The sequence below is a fragment of the Crocodylus siamensis genome, chromosome 6 (assembly GCF_052110815.1).
Source record: "Crocodylus siamensis isolate JL-2025a chromosome 6, ASM5211081v1, whole genome shotgun sequence".
Classification (NCBI taxonomy): domain Eukaryota; kingdom Metazoa; phylum Chordata; order Crocodylia; family Crocodylidae; genus Crocodylus; species Crocodylus siamensis.
Genome location: NC_143400.1, coordinates 26800242 through 26821437, shown reverse-complemented (window position 1 = coordinate 26821437; position 21196 = coordinate 26800242). Strand labels below are relative to the sequence as shown.

General features: G+C 46.8%; 1 protein-coding gene across 1 annotated transcript in view; it reads left to right on the top strand.

Moving 5' to 3' along the window:
• The window catches only part of LOC149861912 (uncharacterized), a 115669-nt gene that overhangs the window by 80845 nt on the left and 13628 nt on the right, over positions 1 to 21196 (top strand). Inside the window, exons 32-40 of the mRNA XM_090054787.1 lie at positions 875 to 1037; positions 2987 to 3103; positions 8047 to 8240; positions 11155 to 11394; positions 12271 to 12371; positions 12804 to 12977; positions 14305 to 14545; positions 16125 to 16343; positions 16943 to 17155. Coding sequence (XP_089910913.1) covers positions 16299 to 16343; positions 16943 to 17155 — 258 coding nt within the window. The 5' untranslated portion in view covers positions 875 to 1037; positions 2987 to 3103; positions 8047 to 8240; ... (3 more) ...; positions 14305 to 14545; positions 16125 to 16298. The remainder of the gene's footprint in view (positions 1 to 874; positions 1038 to 2986; positions 3104 to 8046; positions 8241 to 11154; positions 11395 to 12270; positions 12372 to 12803; positions 12978 to 14304; positions 14546 to 16124; positions 16344 to 16942; positions 17156 to 21196) is intronic.

The window sequence follows — 21196 nt, the reverse complement described above, 5'->3', positions numbered from 1 at the left end:
TTTAGCAGAACTTTAGTCTGCCTTATACTTGTTCTGATGAATACAAACTACATTTGTGTTAGGAGCTAGACTTCTTCTGGCCATTATCTGTATCAGAACTGGGAGATGGAGCACGATTAAAGTCCCTTCTGTTGGTCGAACACAGAGTATTTATGTGTTTTGGGGTGCTGGAAGATGGAGGAGAGGAGCAACTGGAGTCATGGGCTCCTTAAATAGCTTTGGTCATTGTTGGGCAAGTGAACTCTACCTCATAGCTGGCTCTGGGACTGTTCAGTCATCAGAGAAACACCTAAACAATCTCCTTCCCTGCTGGGGGGCAAGAAGCACGTGCCTTGAGGAAAGGGCAGAAAGTCTGCCCTGCGTTTCACTTCATTGAGGAACTTCCCTGATGGAGTTCCAGGACTTGGATCTGTATTGGTGTCCCCGGGCATTGGATTTCATAGCCAGCAATACTTTTTGTGAGTATTTTTTTTTTTTATGGATCAGCTGTACAATTCAGAGGAATATAGGCAGAGATATTTGGTACCCAAATATCTGTATGCCTCCCCACTATACTGTTGCTCCATAAAACATCATCTGCAAAAATCTTTGCCTCTCACAACTACAGTATTGCAGCAGCCATCCATATTCTAGCAAATGTGCCAGGCCCATTCTAGGAAGGGAGGGCAAAATTTTTCAGTGTGGAAAGCTTCTGAGGCTCCCAGATAAAAGAAAAAAGCCAGATCTTTGGTTTGCCTATGTGGGTACAGCAACACGCTCCAGTGGAAGCATGGCAGGTTCACACTGGCCTGAGCTCTGGACTTACTGACTCACTAGATTTATGAGTGATTTTCACCAGGAGAAACTGATTTCCAACCATCTCTCTCAATTTTAGGAAAATCTTTGTTTGTGGCAAATACCATTAAAAGGGCGAAGGGCCTCTTGGAGAGCACTGGCCTGACCCACAAAACCACTGGGATGACGGAGTCGGAAATAGATTTTGGATTCCTCACTGGAAGACGAGCGAACCCATGTTGTGCCCCAGTTCTTCCCCGGCGGTACGTGCCTTTGGGCTAGAGTCTAGTTCAGGTTCATGTGCCTGAAGGACACTTACATAGCTGCATATTGGCATTTGTTGTCACCTGCACAAAGTTTGGGCTGCATTTGCACAGGTGGCAGATTAGGATGATCTGGTATGCTGGAAGTAAAATGGAGGAAGAAGGCCCTCCCATCTTTCAGTCCGCGGGCTTGTGAGGAGAGGCTGTAGCCTCCTGTTTCCCTTTGGTCGTTTAAGAAGCAGTTTTGGCACTTACGCACAAGTAGTCATTTTATTTCCAAGCCCAGGGGACTTGTTTGGGTAGGCAGAATGAACATGTGCTATAATCCATAAACTAGCCAGGCACATTTGCAGCTACATATACATGACCCTTGTGGATATATACCTAAGGCATCTAAGGCTTGAGATCAGAAACGTTACAAAACCAGAACTAGGAGGTGTTAGATAAAAAGGAGTGGAGCCTGGGCCAGTAGCCCTGGTAATAGAGTAGTTAGGACACTTGCCCAAAGAAGATTTGAACCTACATCACTTTGACTTGTCGCTATACAATTTTAACTATTTGAGTTGGCCTAATAAAAGATACTGGATTTGCCCAAAGAACCTCGTCAAACTAAAGCATTCCCTGTGTTTCTCTTGAAGCTGGCCCTCTGAACAGGCAAGAAAGTAGATACATGGGGAGAGGAGAAGAAAGGCATGCCTAAGGTTGTGTGGTTCAGTGCAGTAGCTCCTGGCATGGACGGGAAGGGAACTTCCAGTCCAGCCTGAAATCTTGCACCCATTGGGGCAGAAAGTCTACACTATCCTTCATCCATTTCTCTCCAATAGCTAGTAAATGCAAGGGGCAGTGTCTCAGCTTCAAAAGCAGCATCAGGAAGAGGCCTTAGTAATGCCTGATGTGTTCTGGGAATAACATGGAGTAAGTCATGAAGTATAATGGCACTTGTGCAACTAAAACCCTGCTACTTAGTCAACCAAATGGAAATTGAATGCAACCTGTTGTGGTTTGGGGTTTTGGCCAAGGAATGGGGGACGGGTTTTGGACCACCTCTGCCCAAAAGGGAGCCTTAACCTGTATCTCCTGCTTCCTATCAAAGCACTCAAACCAACACCCCATGAGCTGATGATGGCAGAGCACCCTCCAGCTGTCCTCATGCCTACAGTACTGGAGTGAGCAAAAATATAGCTCAGTTTCTGTGACAGGGTTAAACTGTGAATGCGGAGCAGGGAGTGATGCTTGGAAAATGAAGCAGACCAAGTCAGTTTAGGAATAAGATGCACATTTTTACAGTAAGGCTAATTAACCGTTGGAAGAAACATCAAGGTGAAGTGATGCAGCTTTCCATCTTTAGATGTTTTCAGATACAGGCTAGAGACTTTACTGAAAGCTACTGTAATCAAAGAAAAGTTATTGAGTTTAGTATACTGGAAAATGAGTGAAATCCCAAGCGTGTTAGAGAGATCAGATCATAGAAATCATAGAAATTAAGGGTTGGAAGGTACCTTGAAAGATCATTGAGTCCAATCCCCCTGAGTACTGCTGAGATCAAATGATCCCAGCAAGGTGCCTGTCCAGACTCCTCTTGGGGACTTCTAAAGTTAGGGACTGCATCACCTCCTTGGGAAGTCTAGTCCAGATTTTGGTCACCAAATTATTTCAGTCACAGAAATACTTACTTCTGGGCAGATTTCTAGCACCTGGTACTCTATCATGATACCAGAAGACATCTTTGCATTTGCAGTGTGGGCTACAATTGCAATGGCACTGAAGCTTGCATTTGTCAGCTCTTTAGGGTAGTATTAGCACAGCTGAAGGGTAAATGGTGTAGTTCCCTCAAAGTTCCCTTGTACTTGTGGTACACCAGGGCAGGATGTGGCCCTGGATTGTATGCTGATGAAGATTTCCTCTTTGAAGGTTGATTGACTGTATTAATTTTGCATTTTGCCTGCCAGGTGTCAAAGGGTCTATACCAGTTGCTGATTGAGTTGTGCATCCTGCGACACACCCAGAGCCCTGATGGCCTGGTCTGGAAATGCAAAGCCTCCCACCTGTACTTGACTGAATACATGGTGAGAGGGAAGGGCATAAGTAGCACACGAAAACAAGAGTTATGGTCAAAAATGGGGTGCAGAATGCAGTGCCCTGCAGATAACAGGATTGCTTGAGAAACTCAGTTTGGGCATAAGATAGCAGTAGGTCTAAGTCCAGTGTAATATAATTATGTGGTTGGAGTGGTTCCCGTCCAGCATGTAACAATTCAGAAGAAAGAAAGTGCACAACTTTAATGCTAGAATTGATTAACTCTTGAAGCAACTTGCTAAGGTATATGGTGGATTTTGCTAAGCTTTGCGAGTCTGGGCATCTCTTTTTTGAAAGATCTGCTCTAGCTCAAAGCAGAGTTGTGGACTGGATGCAGGAATCACAGGGTGAAGTTTTCTGGCTTGTGATAGAGGAGGTCCCAAGTGTCATCTAAGGTTCCCTTCTAGCATTAAATCCTGTGCATCTATTAAAGGCCTGGCAGAGAATGCTTTAAGTGTTATGATGGAATTGAATGAATGAACCAAGTTTTCAGAAAACACATTTATTCAAAAATATCTATATCTATATATACAATATTCGTTCCTATTTTCCATTACAAGCTTCATGTTTGCTCATTTTGTGACACTTAGTATCTTCAAGAAAAAAATATTTCTACCTCCAATTCCTCCGTGACCAGCAGATACTTTTTACCAAAAATGTAGTTAACTTAAAACTCTTTTCCAGAAATTCCCTTAGTTCTTGATATGGTTAACTCTACCTCTGATTTTAATGGGGCACTGTTGGCCTTTTTAAAAGAGTGATAGAGTTACATTTTCTGGGGAAAACTGTATTTCTTTTAAACTCGCCAGAATTCCTCATAAATATTCGCTTTTTTTTTTTTTTGTAGAAATATTTTCAATTCTTTTTTTTGCCTGAAAAAGGATGTGTGTGTCCAAAAGCTTGCAACTATTTAGTGGATCTAATAAAACATATCACCTCTACCCAATGAGTTTGTCTGCCAGAATGAGCTTTGAGCAGTCATGCATTAAGGTTTAATGCCACCTCTGACGTGCACAACTCTGGTTTGCTACTAGAGGTCTGGCAAGAAAGGATGCGACTAAAAGCCTTCACTCTCTTGGTTAATCCCAGGGGAAGAGGGGCGTTAGCAACAAATGCAACCCCAGTACCTAGCCTAGCTTCCCAAGGCACCCCCAAAACACGAGACATCAGAACCTAGAACCCCGAGGCACCCCCAAGCCATGTGGCAACCCCTATTCCCAGCTCTCGAAAACACCACCAGCCACCCTTTCCCTTGCTCCAGAGTTGCAAGACTTACCAGTAGTGGGTGCTGGGTTGTCTTTGCCCCTGGAATCAGCGAGGATATCATCAGAGTTGTCTCCATCTATGAAATCTATGAAATGAATAGTTGATAAATGTCTCGTAAGCAGAAATATTCAATGTGGAGCCAAATCAATGTGATGACAACAATCAAAGAGAAAGTCATGGTGAGATGAAGCAGTCTCTCAGTGGCTTCCTGGTATCCTTGCCAGAAAATATCTGTTCTCTGGCCTTGTCCTCCAGCCAGACTCTAACCCTGACCCTGAGACTCTGACCCTGACCCCAGTGGCTCAAGCCCAAACTCAGACCTAGGGCAACACACAAGATGGACTCGATGATCTCCCGAGGTCTCTTCCAGCCCTAATGTCTATGAAATCTATGTGGAGTTTTTTTGCACCAGTTACAAGGACAATTGACAAAACCTGGTAAGAAAATAAAATTTACTATTTCTACTCAGCAGTAACCACTGAGTTAGGTTCATTATTGCTGTTGCATTTCATGAAACATGTATACTACATCTTAGGGTTTCCTGAACTTGATATCTGGGGTACACCTTTTTTTTGGGTGGGCAAGTGAAGTGTACCCCAGTGAAGTGTGCTACCAATTTTAATCCAGAAAAAAGGCAATGGTCTTTACCTAAGAATTTGACTTCAAAGACTTAATTTTGGTCTGGACCTGTAGCCAGTCCCAACGGTGCTTGCAAGCTACCATCTGAGCTGCAGTCCACTCATAGATCACCTTGTTCTGCCTGTTGCCCTTGGCAGTGGTGGAGATGGTCCTCTCCTTAGTCCAGATTGTGATGAGGTCCAGCACATAACCATAACTCATTTGATGCATGTCTAATGGCAGTGGTGACGCATAGGGGGTGCACCCCTGACCGGCCATGCTTGCTGCTTAGGTGATGGGGGGGAGGGGGCAGGCGGGAGTGGCTGTCTTGAAATCAGCCGTGGGGGGACCCCCGCCCTGGTCAGTGGGATTGGCCATGGGGGGACCTCCACCCCAGTTAGCGGGATGGGCCTCTGGGGAACCCCCTCCGCCCCCGGTCGGCAGGATTGGCTGGGGGGGACATGTTCCCCCCTTGACTAAGGCAGCACCAGTTGCCCATGTCTAATGGAGTTTGGGGGGCATCTTTTTGCTCATTCTCTGCCTCTGGTTAACAAGGGTAAGTAGGTAATATCAGTCTACTTGCACAGTTTGCATGAGGGTGCATCCCTTTGGGATAGGAAAAGGAGTTAGTTTGGTACCAGTACCACCCCTTGGGCAGTAGAGTTTATGGCTGGAAAATCAAATCAGTTTTCTAACATGGAGAGGGCCTGATCCAACAGCATCAATATCAATAAAAAGTCTAATTGCTTTCTCAAGGAATTGGATCTGACTTTACAACTAGTTTAGGTAACACACTTGGTCTGAGATAGCTAGGTCCTGAAGAGGAGGGGAAATATTTTCTGTTGTACTGGGTTACACTCTCTGCAGCTAGATTAGTTAATAAATGGAAGATTTCTTTCTCTCCTTTCCACTGAGAAAACACTTACTGCTTTGCCCTGGAAGGTGTGAGTACCATATACTGGTATGGGAGATGTGATTGTTCTCTGGTGCCTGCTTCTGCCTTCCTATTAATGGGGTTATTGCTTTAGCTGGTGTGGGAATAGTCCTTGTTGCCTGTGTTGAATGGCCAGAACTTAGTGCCTCCTGGAGACCCTGGTTTGTTGGAAGGTCTGTCTCCACTTTTACAGATCTTGGCTTGGGTGGATGCAGGTATGATACAGGAAAGTCCACTTTTGAGAGGCCAGAAGGCAGGGGAGACGCATGTTGCACCCTGTATACTAAGTTCTGTATTGGCACTGTAGCCATACATGTTTGTTCCTAGGTCTGCTGGGCAGATTATTACTGCCTTGCCACCTGGAGCCATTCTAGGAGTTACTTTCTGGTGTTTTGTGAGAAAACTCATCTGTCCTGAGCAGATAGAAAAGCCAGAGACATGGGAATGTGGGACTGGCCACGGTCTGAGTCCAGGTGTCTACTCCTTTGCTGCCTCTCTACAAGGATATAGTACAGCAAGGTCCTAATGCATAGTTCAGCAAGGTTCCCATGCATGCAACTCACTCCAGCTCATCCCAGGGCACATGTCCAAGGGCTTTGTGCATGGGGGACACCAGAGTGACCACACACAAAGAACTATAGGGCAGACAGCCACTGAGGCTACAAACAGACATTGCATTTTTCTCAGAACAAGCTGCAGTCATTCAGAAGTCCATGTCCATTGTCCCAGGACAAACCCCAAACATGTTCATGGAATAAGAAGTCATAACAGTTTGCCCCCAGACATTGGGAATTATTTTTCTGGGACTGCATCATTGAATCAAGGGTAGAAAAATGGCAGTGCATTCAGCCACTCACTAAACCCTCATTGGAAGGGCTGGATGTTTACATACAAATTCCAAGGCTTTTCAGGTCCAGAAAGCATATAAAGAGAAAATATATGGGAATGTCTACGTGTGAGATTCATACACATGAATATTTATTGCTCCAGAGTTTTTTGTTCCTGGGCATGATGTTTAGATGTGTGTCTGGGAGCAAAAAACTCCGGAGCATATTGCTGTGGAGTTTATTCAAGTACTGCACATGGAGCCCAGTTGGAGCAGCCCAGGCTGGTAGAGGATCCAGGGCTGCCCCAGCGGGGCTCCATGTGCTGTGGAGGGACTAGCTGGGGCACAGGGTGCTTTAGTGGAGGGCTAACTGGCACACTGAAGTACCCTGTGCCCCAGCTAGCCCCTCTACAGCAGGTGGAGCCCTGTGGAGCAGCTTGGGCTGGCAAGCTGACTCCCTGGGTTCCCCAAGGTCCCCTGCCAGTCCAGGCTGCTCTGCTGGGCTTCACATGCTGCAAAGCAGCTAGCTGAGGCATGAAGGCGCTTCAGCTCAGGGGCTACCTGCCGGATAGGCCCATACGAAAGCACCCTGTGCCCCAGTTAGCCGATGCAGCATCTACATGTGCACTGTTGCATGCACAAAAAAACTGCAGCAAAGTAGTACTTACACATGCTACCTTGCTGTGGAGTTTATTAGTTTTATGCACTCTAATGCAGGTGCATGTGTAGATGCTGAGATGTTTACTGTGCAGTTAATTTGTCAACTGTGCAGTAAATGTCTTGTGTAGATGGGCCCAGTGAGTGTGTCCATTTTCCTTGACAGTGCATCCATACCTCCCTCAGTTATTTCCACACCTGAGTTAATGTTCACCCAAATTAACATTTTCGCACCTGATTTATTGCTTTTAACTAGAGATAAAAACAGGCTGCAGAACTGTGAAAAAGAAGCTAGATTACCAGGAGCAGTTACCAGACATCAGACTTGCAGAAAAAAGGTTAGCTTGATTGGCTGAACATCAAGACCATTAAAAAGGAGGGAGGGCCATTTACCTCTGTTAAATGAAGAGTTTAGAAAGAGTCAGGTAGATTATAATGAGGCCAACTGACTGTCCCTGCTGCCAGAATAGAAATGTTGCTGCCACTGTCAGGCAGTTGGTTTTAAACTTTGGGTGGAGAAGGAATGAAAGGGGGTGCAGCTGCACCACTGCACCCCACTGGATTTGCCCCTGTCCCCTTCTTCCTCGCAACAAAAATGTCATTTCTGAAATGTTTCTTGCATGTCATTTCAGTTTGTATCTCTGGATGCCCTGAACATCATCCTGAGACAACTGTAGCCCACAAAGGAGACTCTTGTATCATTTGACACCTGCCTTGCATGGCTGAAAAGAGTCAAGTCCATTAAGCACACTCTGAATTGGGCCACATCAAACAATTACCAAATAAGGCTGTATAGTGAAAAGGGGAAACTATTGAGTAGCATACTGTAAGTACTCACCCACGCTGAAAGGTATGTCCGTGTATTTGAAAGAATACACAGTTTGATTTCTTGTTTGCAAAAGGATGTAAACATATACACTTTTCCATTAACACACATTCAAGAAGAGCATACACCAAATGCAGGTGCTTCCTCAGCCCGACAAAGGGTATTTATAACCGAAAGCTTGCAAAGTAGAATTTTTCCAACTACTTGAGCTCGTTTAATAAAAGATATCAGATTTACCCAAAGAACCTTGCCTGCCTATATCCTTAGACCATCACAGCTACAACCTATACTCCATTAATACACTGATATTTTGATGCTTTGTTTTTTAATGGAAACTTGGTTTCCGGGATACAAAAATTGTTTTGCACACTGTCTGCTTTCCTTAAAATTCAATTTTTTAGCTGATTATTTTTTAAATGGTTTTCAGCAAATGGTTTGTGGGAGGGTGTCAGTTTTTGACCTGAGTTTAGTTCCTATTTTTGACCAAAACATTTAGTTACTGGAAAATTTTTAGATTTTGGCTTTATACATTATATATACATATAATTTTTTATGTGTGTGTGTATACAGTATATTTGTGTATATATATACACCCCCCCCACATATATATACATACACTATACACACACACGTGTGTATATTTATATACATACATCTATACATATATAGAGAGTATATTTTGTGTTTGTGTGTGTATGTATGTGTATAGGCTGTGCTTTCCTCTCTCTGTTATATATATGGATGCCTTCCCAATTATGATGCATGTCCTGTAAGATGCATCCTTAGTGTTTTCTGTGTCTTCCCCTACTACTGTCTGGTCCACGGAAGGGTGGAACCCTGTTATTTTACCAGGAGAGATGAGACTTGTCTCCTCACGTAGCAGCGGAGAATTTTTTTACATGGTTATAAATGATGCTACAAGATCCCAAACTGTGAAGGTCTGGGGCTATTAATGACAAAGGACAGTCACATGATCAGAGCACCAGGCTTTTTTTATTGACACCTCCTCATGACTGCCTGCCTGTGCAGCTGATGCAAACCTCACATTTGGAAACATCATTGTAAATATTGCAGAATGAGATGTGTATGCTAGATGACTGGTTTACCAGCCGGGGTGGAGAATAAAGCTCCAACTATCAGTCTCTTCATTGCCCTTTATTCTGGGCTTGCTTTATCAACCCAGCAACAGCAAGTAAGTCAGAAGCCCTGTGCAGTAATCCTTCAGCATGTTTACTACCTTTACACATTGGGGAGAGGAAAGCACAAAGGACTTTGAAGAGGGCCAACGTGGTTCCTATCTTCAAAAAGGGGAGGAAGGAGGACCCAGGAAACTATAGGCCCGTCAGTCTTACCTCAATCCTAGGCAAGCTGTTTGAGAAAATTATGCTGGGGCACATCCATGAGGGGCCAGCTTGGGACTGCATGCTTAGGGGCAACCAACACGGGTTCATCAGTGGCGCAGGTCCTGTCAGACCAACCTGGTGGCCTTCTATGATCAGATCACCAGATCATTAGATGCATGGGTAGCAGTGGATATAGTCTTCCTGGACTTCCGGAAGGCTTTTGACACTGTCTCTCACCCCGTTCTCATTAAGAAACTGGGGGACTGTGGTGTCGATGCCCACACAGTCAGTTGGGTCGCCAACTGGCTGGTGGGCTGCACCCAGAGAGCGGTGGTGGTGGACAGGTCCTTCTTAACCTGGAAGGATGTGGGCAGTGGGGTCCCGCAGGGCTCGGTCCTCGGGCCCGCACTGTTCAACATCTTCATCGGTGACTTAGACAAGGGGGTAAAAAGCACCCTGTTCAAATTTGCTGATGACACTAAGATATGGGGGGATGTGGGCACACTTGAAGGAAGCATCAGGCTACAATCAGACCTCGACAGGCTACAAGGGTGGGCAGATGAGAATAGGATGGGATTCAACACAGACAAGTGCAAGGTGATGCACCTGGGGAGGAACAACCGGCACCATACCTACAGGTTGGGGAACTCCTCTCTTGTCAGCACGGAGGCGGAAAGGGATCTGGGGGTCATCGTTGACTCCAAGATGAACATGGGCTGGCAGCGTGGGGACGCGGTCAGGAAGGCCAACCGTACCTTGTCATGCATCCACAGATGCATCTCAAGCAGGTCCAAAGAGGTGACCCCCCCCATGCAGCACTGGTCAGGCCGCAGCTGGAGTACTGCATCCAGTTCTGGGCGCCACACTTCAAGAGGGATGTGGACAGCATGGAGAGGGTCCAGAGGAGGCCACTCGCATGATCAGGGGACAGCAGGGCAGGCCCTACAAGGAGAGGCTACATGACCTGAACCTGTTCAACCTCCGCAAGAGGAGGCTGAGGAGGGATCTTGTGGCCTGTTATAAACTAGTTAGGGGGGATCAGCAGCCACTGGGGGAGTCACTGTTTCCCTGAGCACCGCCAGGAGTGACCAGGAATAATGGTCACAAGCTGGCAGAGGGTAGGCTTAGGCTAGATATCATATATCTTCACGGTCAGGGCGGCTAGGGTCTGGAACCAACTTCCAAGAGAAGTGGTGCAGGCTCCTACCCTGGGGGTTTTTAAGAGGAGGTTGGATGAACATCTTGCTGGGGTCGTTTGACCCCACTATTATTTCCTGCCATAGCAGGGGGTCGGACTAGATGATCTACTTAGGTCCCTTCCAACCCTAGAAACTATGAAACTATGACTCTTTTTGTTTCCCCTTGTATCATTTCGTGAGCACAGTCAGACCCTATCCCAATGTGACTGTGAGCCTTAGGACCTATTGTCTGGGTCAGAAACTGCACCCAGGCTGGTGGTTTTGTTCCATGAGCTGGAGGAAAGCTGATGTTTCCCCAAGAGTGAACTCCCTTGGATTTATTATTCAAACAGGACACAGTTATTGGAAGTAAGGGAGTTTCATTTTTTTCAGGCACAGATGGAATAGCACTAACATCATCTACCTGCTCATTGACCACCTACTACACGATGAGACAGAGGACCGTTGTGAAGTAGTCTGTCTTCCTGGAGTGTAAGGCTTCAACATGGTCCCTAGCTGGTGGTTCAGAGCTGGGTGGATTTAGGCGGTACATCCCTTCAGCCCCGGCAAAGTTTTGGAGGAATCCAGTCCTTTGATTCACCCATCTCTCTCCGGTCCCCTCCATAGTCGAACGTAAGTATAGCTATGACTAAATCATGCCCAGTCAGTGGCTGTCTGACCTCCAATGCCATGTAGAGAGGCACTATCTAGCACCTACTGCTTCTATGGCTGCATCTCAAAACCTCATTCCTCTTGTGTGTAGCTGCATCACACTGCAGGCTCATGTCAAGTCTGTGATCTACCAAGACTCCCAGATCTTTCTACATAGGGCAAATATAACTTTCAGCTGGAGGAAAGCCACACCAGGACCAGACTGGATAGTGGGGAGGAAGGAGTGGAAAGAAGTGGCATCAACATGGAAGCAGCTTCTAGCTCCCCGGTCCCAGTGCAGCTCCCTTCTGGGTGGAAGCTGCTCTCACACTGCAGCCGCGGGACAAAGAGCTGGGGGAAGCAGCAGTGGCCTGGGTGCATTTCCCAGCTATGATTTTTTGTATCCAGTAGTTTTATGAAGTGAAGTATGTACTGGATACAAAAAATCATGGACTACATATAGACATTGGATTTATGGCACATTATTACCTGCCTGACATCTGATAACCCCAAGTAACCTCTATCACCAGGTCAACATTCCCCCTTTTCCTCCCCCTGTCTCGCACCTATTGTTTCCCATCGCCTCTGACCCTCACTGCCAGGCATTTGCATTTTCACAGACCTGCATTTTGCATGTCGGCTTCTATTCCACCATGGAGAACATAAAACACCAGCAGGCTCTCCCTGTGCCTGAAGGAGGATGTTTGTGATGGAAAGCTTGCAAAGAACAATTTTTCCAACTATTGAGCTCTTGTAATAAAAGAGATCACATTTACCCAAAGAACTTTGTCTGCTTAATGCTTTAATGTGTTGCTTGACTAAAATGTAATGATGTTTGCTGTGCTCTGTTTGATCCAGTTACTGTATAAAACTGAAGATCTGAAACCAGAGAAGATTTTTGAGATTGTGACAAAAGTGCTGAAGACATGCAGCAACAATGCTGTCAAAGTGTATTTTGGGTAAGTCAAGCAAACAGACCTGTATGGGTACATTTTTCAACAAGTAGATATTTGGGTCCAAATCCTATTTCGCCTTTAAGTGTCTACGAGATGCTCATCTGTTTAGATGACACATAGGGTCACATGGGTTCAGTTTGGATTGTAGTGCTCCCTTGACAACTAGGTTTGTCCTGCTAAGCAGCCACCAGGAGCACGGCCCAGGACCCCAGGTGCTGTCCCTGACAGCCCACTTCCCATCTCATTGAGTTTCACTCTGTCCTGGGACCTGAAGAAGCTGGGAAAACTCAACAGACGGGTGGGCGGAGGGAGAACCCACGCGGCTCGTCAGCCTCGTCTATGTACAGTAGAAAAATCTCTGCCCCAACAAGAACTGGCTCAAACTCTTTGTGTAAAGCAAGCCTGAGTGTTCTTTTCCTTTGTGACGTGTTTCAGAAAAGACGTGGACAAATGCAGAAGCTGCCAGCAGGAGATCACCGACCCAGCCCAGTTGCCCTGTGAGCACATTTTCTACACACAGTGCATCTTGGACTGGAAGCACAAGCAGTGCAGGATTTGTAAGAAGAACATCCCCAAGGACTACACACCCACAGTCTCTCAGGGCACCAGGTATCTGATGGACACCAGATGACAGCATTTTGGAGTCTCATAGGGAAGGAACCTTCTTGATCATTTCAGTCAGTCCTGGTTGTCTGAAGCCCTGTGAACATCAGGGGCAGATCCAAGATTTGGCAAAGGGGAGTATGGGAGCAGCCACCTGCACTGCTGGGGTGGCCGCACCCATGTCCGCAGCCTTCCCCCCAACCCATAATTGTGGGCAGACTGTGCTGCAGGAGCCCCTAGGGACTTTTTAAAATTCGCAAAGGAAGTAAGCATCCCTGCTTCCCCTCTGGGCTCAGAGGTACATCCGTCCCATCCCCTTCTTCCCCAGATGCTGCTTCTTTCCCCGCTGTCCCAGGTCGGGGGAAGCCTCAGATCTGCTCGTGACTGCTCCGGCTGGGCTGCACAGAGGCTGAGAGAGATGGGACCAGTGGCAGCAGTAATGGTGAGGAGGTGGCTTCCATTGCAATGCCCAAGAGCAGGGATGGGAAGTAGCTGCCACTGTTGGCGCTCTAGATGAGCCCATCTCCTTGCACAATTAATCTGGAATGGGCAGGAGCAGCTCTGAAGATTCTTCTGCTGCTGGGACAGCAGGGAAAGTGGCCACAGCAGGTAGGGGACAGAGGAAGGGGACATGCCTCTGAGTATGGAGGAGAAGGGGGGAATTCTTTTCCATGTTACGGCCTTTTTTTAAATCCCCAAAGGCTCCAGAAGAACAATCCAGTCTGAAAGTGTCCCTGTCCTGCATTCAAATCTTAAGCCCTTTTTTCCCCAGTAACATGTAGATCAGGTCTTGGTGGCTAGAGGTTTCCCACTTCCTATTTGAGTGCTATAACTCTTAGGCTTTCAGGCTAAACTGTGCAAGGACCCTTTGTGATGTTCTTTGCAGATGTCTTCTCAGGTATCCTTTTGATTTTGCCAAAGGAAATAGAATCACGGGCTATGCGTAAGTGCCAAAAGTGGCACTTACTTGGATGGGCAAGAGAGCCATTAGACTGTGTAAACTTATTTAGGACCTAGCCATAGTGCCTGCCATGTTAGGCAGAGGTTTTTGTGTGCCAGATGTTCCTTAAGTTATGGACGTAGGGGCCCAAAGTGGCAATTTAGGTTCTGATGTCACCCTCTTGAAAATAGCCCTAAGTGACAGAAGAATCCATTCTAGTTGTGGGCCTGAAAGCTATGCCACAGTCAGCTCTTTGCAGAATGCTGTTTTTGCTTCTGATGTAGGGACTGTGGCAGAGGTGTAACAACATGGCAGGGCACCCAGCTTGCTACCACCATTTGTGTGAGCCATGGTGGTGACAGCCGCTTTTTTTTTTCTACTCTCCCTTCCAAGTTGGTACCTGAGGCGGCTGTTCTACTTCCCCACCTAGTTACACCACTGAACAGTAGTGGAGGTGACAAGAAGTTATCCAGCCATTTGCATCATGGTCACCTGATGAATCCCTGAGCTCAGCCAGTGTGTTCATGCAGTGAGGTCCTACATACACCCCGGGATGAATAATCAAAAACAGAAACACAACATGGACGATACCTGCCTGGATGGTGGCACTGTGAAGAAGGATCTGCAAGTCTCGGTAGATCACAGACTCAACATGAGTCTGCAGTGTGATGCAGCTGCAGAAAAGGGGAATGTGTTTTTGGATGCAGCAGTGGAAGCTTTAGGTGCAAGAAGCAGGAGGTGATAGTGCTTCTCTACACGGCATCGGATAGGGCTTATCTGGAGTACTGTGGGCAGTCTTGGGCTCCACATTTTAAAAAGGGTGTTGGAGAAGGTAGAGAGGGTCCAGAGACAGGTGACAATAGGGGTGTGCAAAGTGGGGTCTATTTGATTCGGATTTGGCCCAAATCAGGGCCAGTGATTCGATTAATTGATTTGGCTAAGTGTCCCTGATTCAATTTGGCTGAATCTAAAGATTCAATGCTGATTCGGAAAATCAGCAATTTGGACATAGACAGAGCTTTAAACGTTTTTTCTACATACCTCAAGGTACCAGGCACGACTCATGAATGCTGCAATGCTGGGGCGAATGGAGCATCCCACAGGAGTGCAGTGGGGCCCCCCGCATGCTCAGCACCAAACCCAGAAGTGGATCGGAAGTACTTCTGGTCCACTTCCAGGTCCTCTGGGGAGCATACTTGGGCCCCCCCACCCGCCATTCTCCCAGCTCATCAATCAGCTGCAGGGGGACCCCAGGTGCCACCCCAAGACCCAGGAGGCACCAGTTGCCAAGCCAGACAAGTGCGGGGGCGCCCCCCAGCATGCTCTCCGGTGGACCTGGAACTGGACTGGAAGTGCTTCTGGTCCACTTCTGGGTTTGCTGCCGAGTATGCTGGGGAGCCCCCCGGGCTTCTGTGGGACACTCCATCCGCCCCAGCATCTTAACATTCATGAGCTGTCTGCTACCTAGAGGTACGCAGAAAAAACATTTAAAGTTGTGTCTACATCCAAATTGCTGAACCTCTCCGAATCAATTCAGAGGGTTCGGACTCGATTCGGAGAGATTAAAGGGTCTCTTGATTTGATTTGGATTCAGAGATTCAACCAGCAAATCAGGCTGAATCTCCACTGAATCTGATTGGGGCTGAAGCTTGCACAGTCCTAATGTAGGCTCCGTCACTGGAGTTTTTAAGAAGAGGTAGGGCAGCCACTGTTCATGGATGATCTAGGTGTAGCTGTGCCTATGGTTTTTGTTGGTTGCCGTACGGGGCTTGAAGGGAATCCTGCCCCTGGGTTCCCTTCCCTTTTCTGATGCAAGTGTCAGGGTTTCTTATTTCTTTTAATTTCTTTGTGTTTCGTTTTGGTTTTTTTTTAATCCTTCCTCAGAGGCGTTGGGTGTTGGCTGCAGCCTGGGCTGGGGATTTTGATTGGGCTGGGGCCAGTGTTCCTGCTGGGACTTAAAGCCAAAATTTCCTGGTTAGATGATCTTCCCTCTGTTCAGGGTCCAACCAATCACCATATTTGGGGACAGAAAGGACCTTTACCCTATGGTTAGATGTTGTTCCAATGGTTGTTTCCCTGGGTGGATGGGGGCGGATGCCTTTTTCCGTGTCTGGTTTTATTTATCGTAGTTATCAGCCATTCAATTGCAATCATGCCCTGATTTCATTTGCCATTTTAAATTCTCTTTTGCTTCTTGCGTTTTTTTACTCTAGGGAGGCAGTGGAAAATTGCAACAAATTCCGAAGAAAGTGCAACTCTTTCTTTGTGGAGTTTGTCAGCAGTTACTGCTTTGGGGGCAGAATCCCTCCACCTGCAAAAGTCATTGAACAACTAATCCAGTTTGTAGCCTGCCAAGCCCTCAAACTCAGGACACCCAGAGTCAAGGCATGGTAAATACAATCTCAGCAGCCTCACCCAGTCAAATATCACAGGTATGATCCTTGAAAACCTGAGTTCCAAAACAAAGTATGGGTTCTTTTTATTTTCCTTTGGTGTTGAAGCTTTTGCATTTCATTTTTTTTTATGTTTCCCACCCCAGCCATAAGTACTAGAAACTTACCATTCTCTACTATACAGTTATTCAAATGCAGATTCCCACTCTAGGTATCTTGCATCCTGAGGCTCAGTTTGAAATGTTTTGCTGTGGCTATATCCTTAGGGTATGCTCCAGCTCATCATGTGCTGTGAGTATATGGTAGGCCACAGGGGATAGGCCAAGGGGAAGAGGTCTTAAATTGCAGCAAGGGAGATTTAGTGAGGCTACTAGGAAGAACTTGCTCACGCCGAGGATGTTTCAGTATTGAACCAGATACCTGGAATGGATGTGAACTCTCCCTCCTTGGAAATGTTTAAGAGCAAGTTAGACAGATGCTTGACTTGGGAATGATCCTGCTTTGAGCAGGAGATTAGATTAGATGCGAGTTCCTCCATTTCCTCTCAGCCCTACTTTTCCATGATCCTGTGATTCTAGTACCTTCTGAGCTAAAATGTCCCCTTCCGGCTGCATATATTTCACTCAATTATTTTTCAGTCCGTCATGAAACAAATGGAGAGCATCCTAGAGGCACCATTGCTCTCAGAGGAACCCACAGAAAAGCTGAAAAAGATAATGAGTGTTATAAGCAGCTGCGACAACTCCACCTATCCGGAGGTGGTGTTCCACACTGCTGTCGTACTAAGCCTGTCCCAGCAGCCCATCACCCAGCTCTTCAGATCCATCTGCTTTGAGCTGAGTGCAGTGAAGGTAAGTCAACGGCTGGAGCTCCAAAGTCATTGGCTGAAAAAAAATCAAGATTTATAAATACCCATTGACACCGGGAGCTTTGTGATGTTCAAGCTCCACACTTCAGGTGTACCCTCAGCCCTAATCCTAGCCATGTTCAGGAAACATTGTGGTCCCCAGAAAATTTAGAGAAGCTTTTTAGAGCCTTGGTGCTTGCAAGTGCATGTGGGTTCTAAGGTAGATTTTAAATAATCCCAAATGATGGCATTTGTACCACTTCTCAACACCCTTGTCTTGCCTTTGTGACTCTGTTTTCTTCTTTCCATAATAGTCAGTCAGAAACTTGGTATTTTTTTATTTCTAGACTGTAAAACCATTGCTTATACTTTCCCACACTTCCACCTTCAAAAGGACAATCCCAAGGGCATCAGGGGGTGCATCTACATGTGCATTAATGCACCTTTGATACTGCACATTAAGTTTAGTACCTCTAATATGAGGTACTAACTAAATGTGCAATAGCCAGTGCTACTGTACAGTAGCAAAGGCACATGGTCATCTTGTGACGCTTACTGCACAGTAGATTAATTTTATTGTGCATTGGTGCATTAGCACGCCTTTTGCCGTGACACGCTAATACGCAGTAGAATTAGTCTACTGCACATTGTCGCATGTAGATGTGCCCAGTATCTCTTACTCTGTGAAAATAGTATTCACAGATTTTAAGGCACGAACCCAACTTTGTAGCCCTCTAGTTTAATGTCCTACATCACTCAAGCTGGGGGAAGCCATCCAGCTACTGCTTACAGAGCATGGATGTCTAACTCAGAGAAATAAAACCTGTGCCTGGGTTGGAAGGGTGAGAATTTGCATGAAGGCTGGTGTGTGTAGTACAAAGATCAGCCCTTCCTGCTGGTAGTGTGCTGTAGGGGTGTCTAGTATTTAAAAGAATAATGAGACTTACCCCGATGAAAGCTCCTCTGTGCAGTGTTACAGGCTGATTTTGCTTAATGCCCTGCTGTTATGTACTTTGCTTCCATTTGGCACTGGACTAACCTTGGGGTGAGCCTAGGTTCTGTTGCCAGCTCTGCCACATACTGTTTCTGTGACTAGGCAAGTCACTGAATCTGTCTTGTTCCCTGGTTTCTGCTCCCATTTCTTGCCTGTATCTTCTGAAAGTTTCCTGGGGCATGGGTCTAGTATCATGGTGTGTCTGGTCACCTTTACACGTGATGGTGTCCTATTCTTCCCCCTCCACTGTCAGTCTACACTGGATCAGTTCCTGAACAGACACAGTGACCTGCTCCTGTCCTGGGCAATAACCATGCGCCCTCCCTTCCACCATAGCTAAGTGCTATGGTAAAGGTTAAAACTGTGTGTTTTCTTCTTGTTGTCGCCGTTTTGCAAGGACACGTGTCTTCCCACCAGGCTGGGTGACCTCGTCTCTGATAGGAAGAACTGGAAAAGGACTGAAAATGAAAAGATGTGGAGTACGTGTTGGGGAAATCATTCACTAGTGTTTCTTGGGTGCTGGCCAGCATCCCATTCTCATAGCATGAGGCGTGCTTGCTTGAGGAGCTTCCAGGTCCCTTATCCCTACAGATGTATTCCCACAAGATGCCCCTTTGCAACCTCCCCCTGCCCCCCCCAAGAGCTCCATGAACACCACAGCAGAGGGGTGGTTGGGAATAAGCTGTGTGACGCACAGGAGGCAGATCCCTGCACCAGTCACGCTTCAGTTGGACCAAATATCCAGTCACTCAGGATTCAGGCCACACGGTTATTTATTTTATGGGGAAAAAGAAATTGCCCCTTCAGTTGGGGTTGATGGCGCCATCCCCAGCAGAGTTACCCACAGCCATTCATCAATTCTCCATTGGCGACTGGGTAATATCATTTCCTTTTCGCATGCAGAGTGCGAGTGTGGACAACTATGGTGCATTGAAAATGTAAGTAGCCATTAGGTGTCATCACGGCTTCTTGTTGCATCTCCTTGTCTTTACGCTGTATATTCAAGCACAAGCCTAGCAGAGGCCACTGGGGCCATCAAGTCCAGTGCCATGGACTGGATTTACGTATGAATCCCCACGCAAGCCAAGCAGGCTGAAAGCTGAGAGGAATCTACCTGACAGTGAAGAGATTTGCCCCACTCAGCTGCCTGGGACTCAGTTGTTCTGGAGACTAAGAACCTCCCAGTTTTCAGCCTAAGTTTATTCTTGGCCAGTTGACCCCGACTTGCTCTCGTGCCATCACCCTTGTAACTCCAGTAGCTCCTCTGCCTTCCTGGTGCTTGTCTGCGCTGATGTATTTACTGTCAGCAGTCAGATGCCTCTCAGCCTTTGCTTTGCCATGCTAAATAAGCCCAGTTCCTCCAGTCTTATCTCATCTGATGGACTATCCATTTCCCTAAGCATTTGAGAACCCCTTTCTGTACCTACCTTAGTTTGAAGGTGCAACTTGCGCCCACGGATCTCTGCCAGGTGCACAATCTCTGCTTGCCGTCAGCACAAAGGCTCTCAGGCCCAGGCTGGTGTCACGTATGATCTACCCTCCATAGAAATAGAAGGTAATATTCATGCACTCCATATACTTAAATTGCATCTAACCCTTTCTCCAGTCTGGCTCAGACCTCCTGTTTTGTTCACTGCTGGTCTCCCAAGTAGTTTCCAAGCTCCAGCATGAAAAATACTGTACCTGTATGTGGCTTTGGCCCCGGAGCACAGCAGAGCTCTAAGCAGTGAATGAATGGGGGGCCTCCACATTTGAGAGCAGGGGCGACCACTGCCTGGGATGAAAAGCCAGTTTTTTGTCAAGCCTGTCTATAGCTGGTCACCTACGGTGTGTGTCAACAGCTACTGAATAGAGAGTTACACTGAGTGGCCAAGACCAGCAGCTTCTTTCCTTTCTGGATGTAGAGACCACTAACAGCCCTCCAGATTTCCTGAGAAACACAATTCATCCTTACTGCCCAGATGGGGCCCTTTGTTCCCTGGGCATGGTGACATCTGTGGTTAGCTGTGGATCTGAAGGACCACCATTTGGTAACCACTGTCCTGTGACAATAAAGGGTGCAGAATTTCTAAAAGTTTGTCACTTCACCTAAAAAGTAGCTGCTGCAGTGCTGCCAATGGCTTTGCACCACTATGTCTAATCATCCTCTTCAGTTCTAGCAATGTTGTTTCAAAGAGTAACTCCCCCTTGCTTGGGATTCCAGTTAAGTGAGGGGCTTAGGGGTAGGTCTAACTCCTGAGTTTTAGCTACTTACACTAAATATGTGTAGGTTAAACACTCTTAATGAAAGAAAGAGCCTATGTTAAAGGCTCCCCTTCCAAGAGTGGGGCAGCAAACTGACTTGCAAACTGGCCTGTTTGCTCTGGGAGTCTACTTTATACCCTGCCGGGCCTGCCTCCACCCCCTTGTTACAGTTTTTGCCAGACATGGGAAGCAATCACTCAGGAAGCACTCAGCTAGCAGCACAGCCAGTTGCTCAGAGCCCATGCCCCTGACACTCGGCCAGCCCAACATCCAGGCAGCCCTGGCTCAGAGCGGGATCTGGTACCTGGCTCCTTCTCCCCTTCCCCTTCTTGCTCCTCACAAACTGTTTGCAAACTGGCCTGCTTGCTCCCCCTGTTCACTGGTGCCCTGATCTATGTTCTGAGAAAATCTAAAATGCCCTGGCAAGATGGAGTCATGCTTTCAAAATAATTTATTACTGTTGCATTAGCATTTTCTGAGAGAAAAGCGGGGTTTCTTTGACCAGCTGTGATGCAAAATAATGTGCTTGAAGGCAGCGCTCATAGGCTTAGAACATGGGTGTCATTATCTTAATCACAGGCCTCTGCCAGCTGAATTAGAGAAGCAATGATTTGGGCAGTTAATAAGACGTTACAGGCATCACAGTAGCTTCTGCCCTGCACGGCTGTGCTCTCTAGGCCAGTGTACTGCACCACTGCCGTTCCTCCTGTTTGCCACACTGAGCGTTTCTGCTTTCTTCAAAGTCTGTTTCTTTCTCAGCCTGGCAGAGAAACGCAGTTCTGCCAGTCGCCTAAGAAGACCCAGGGC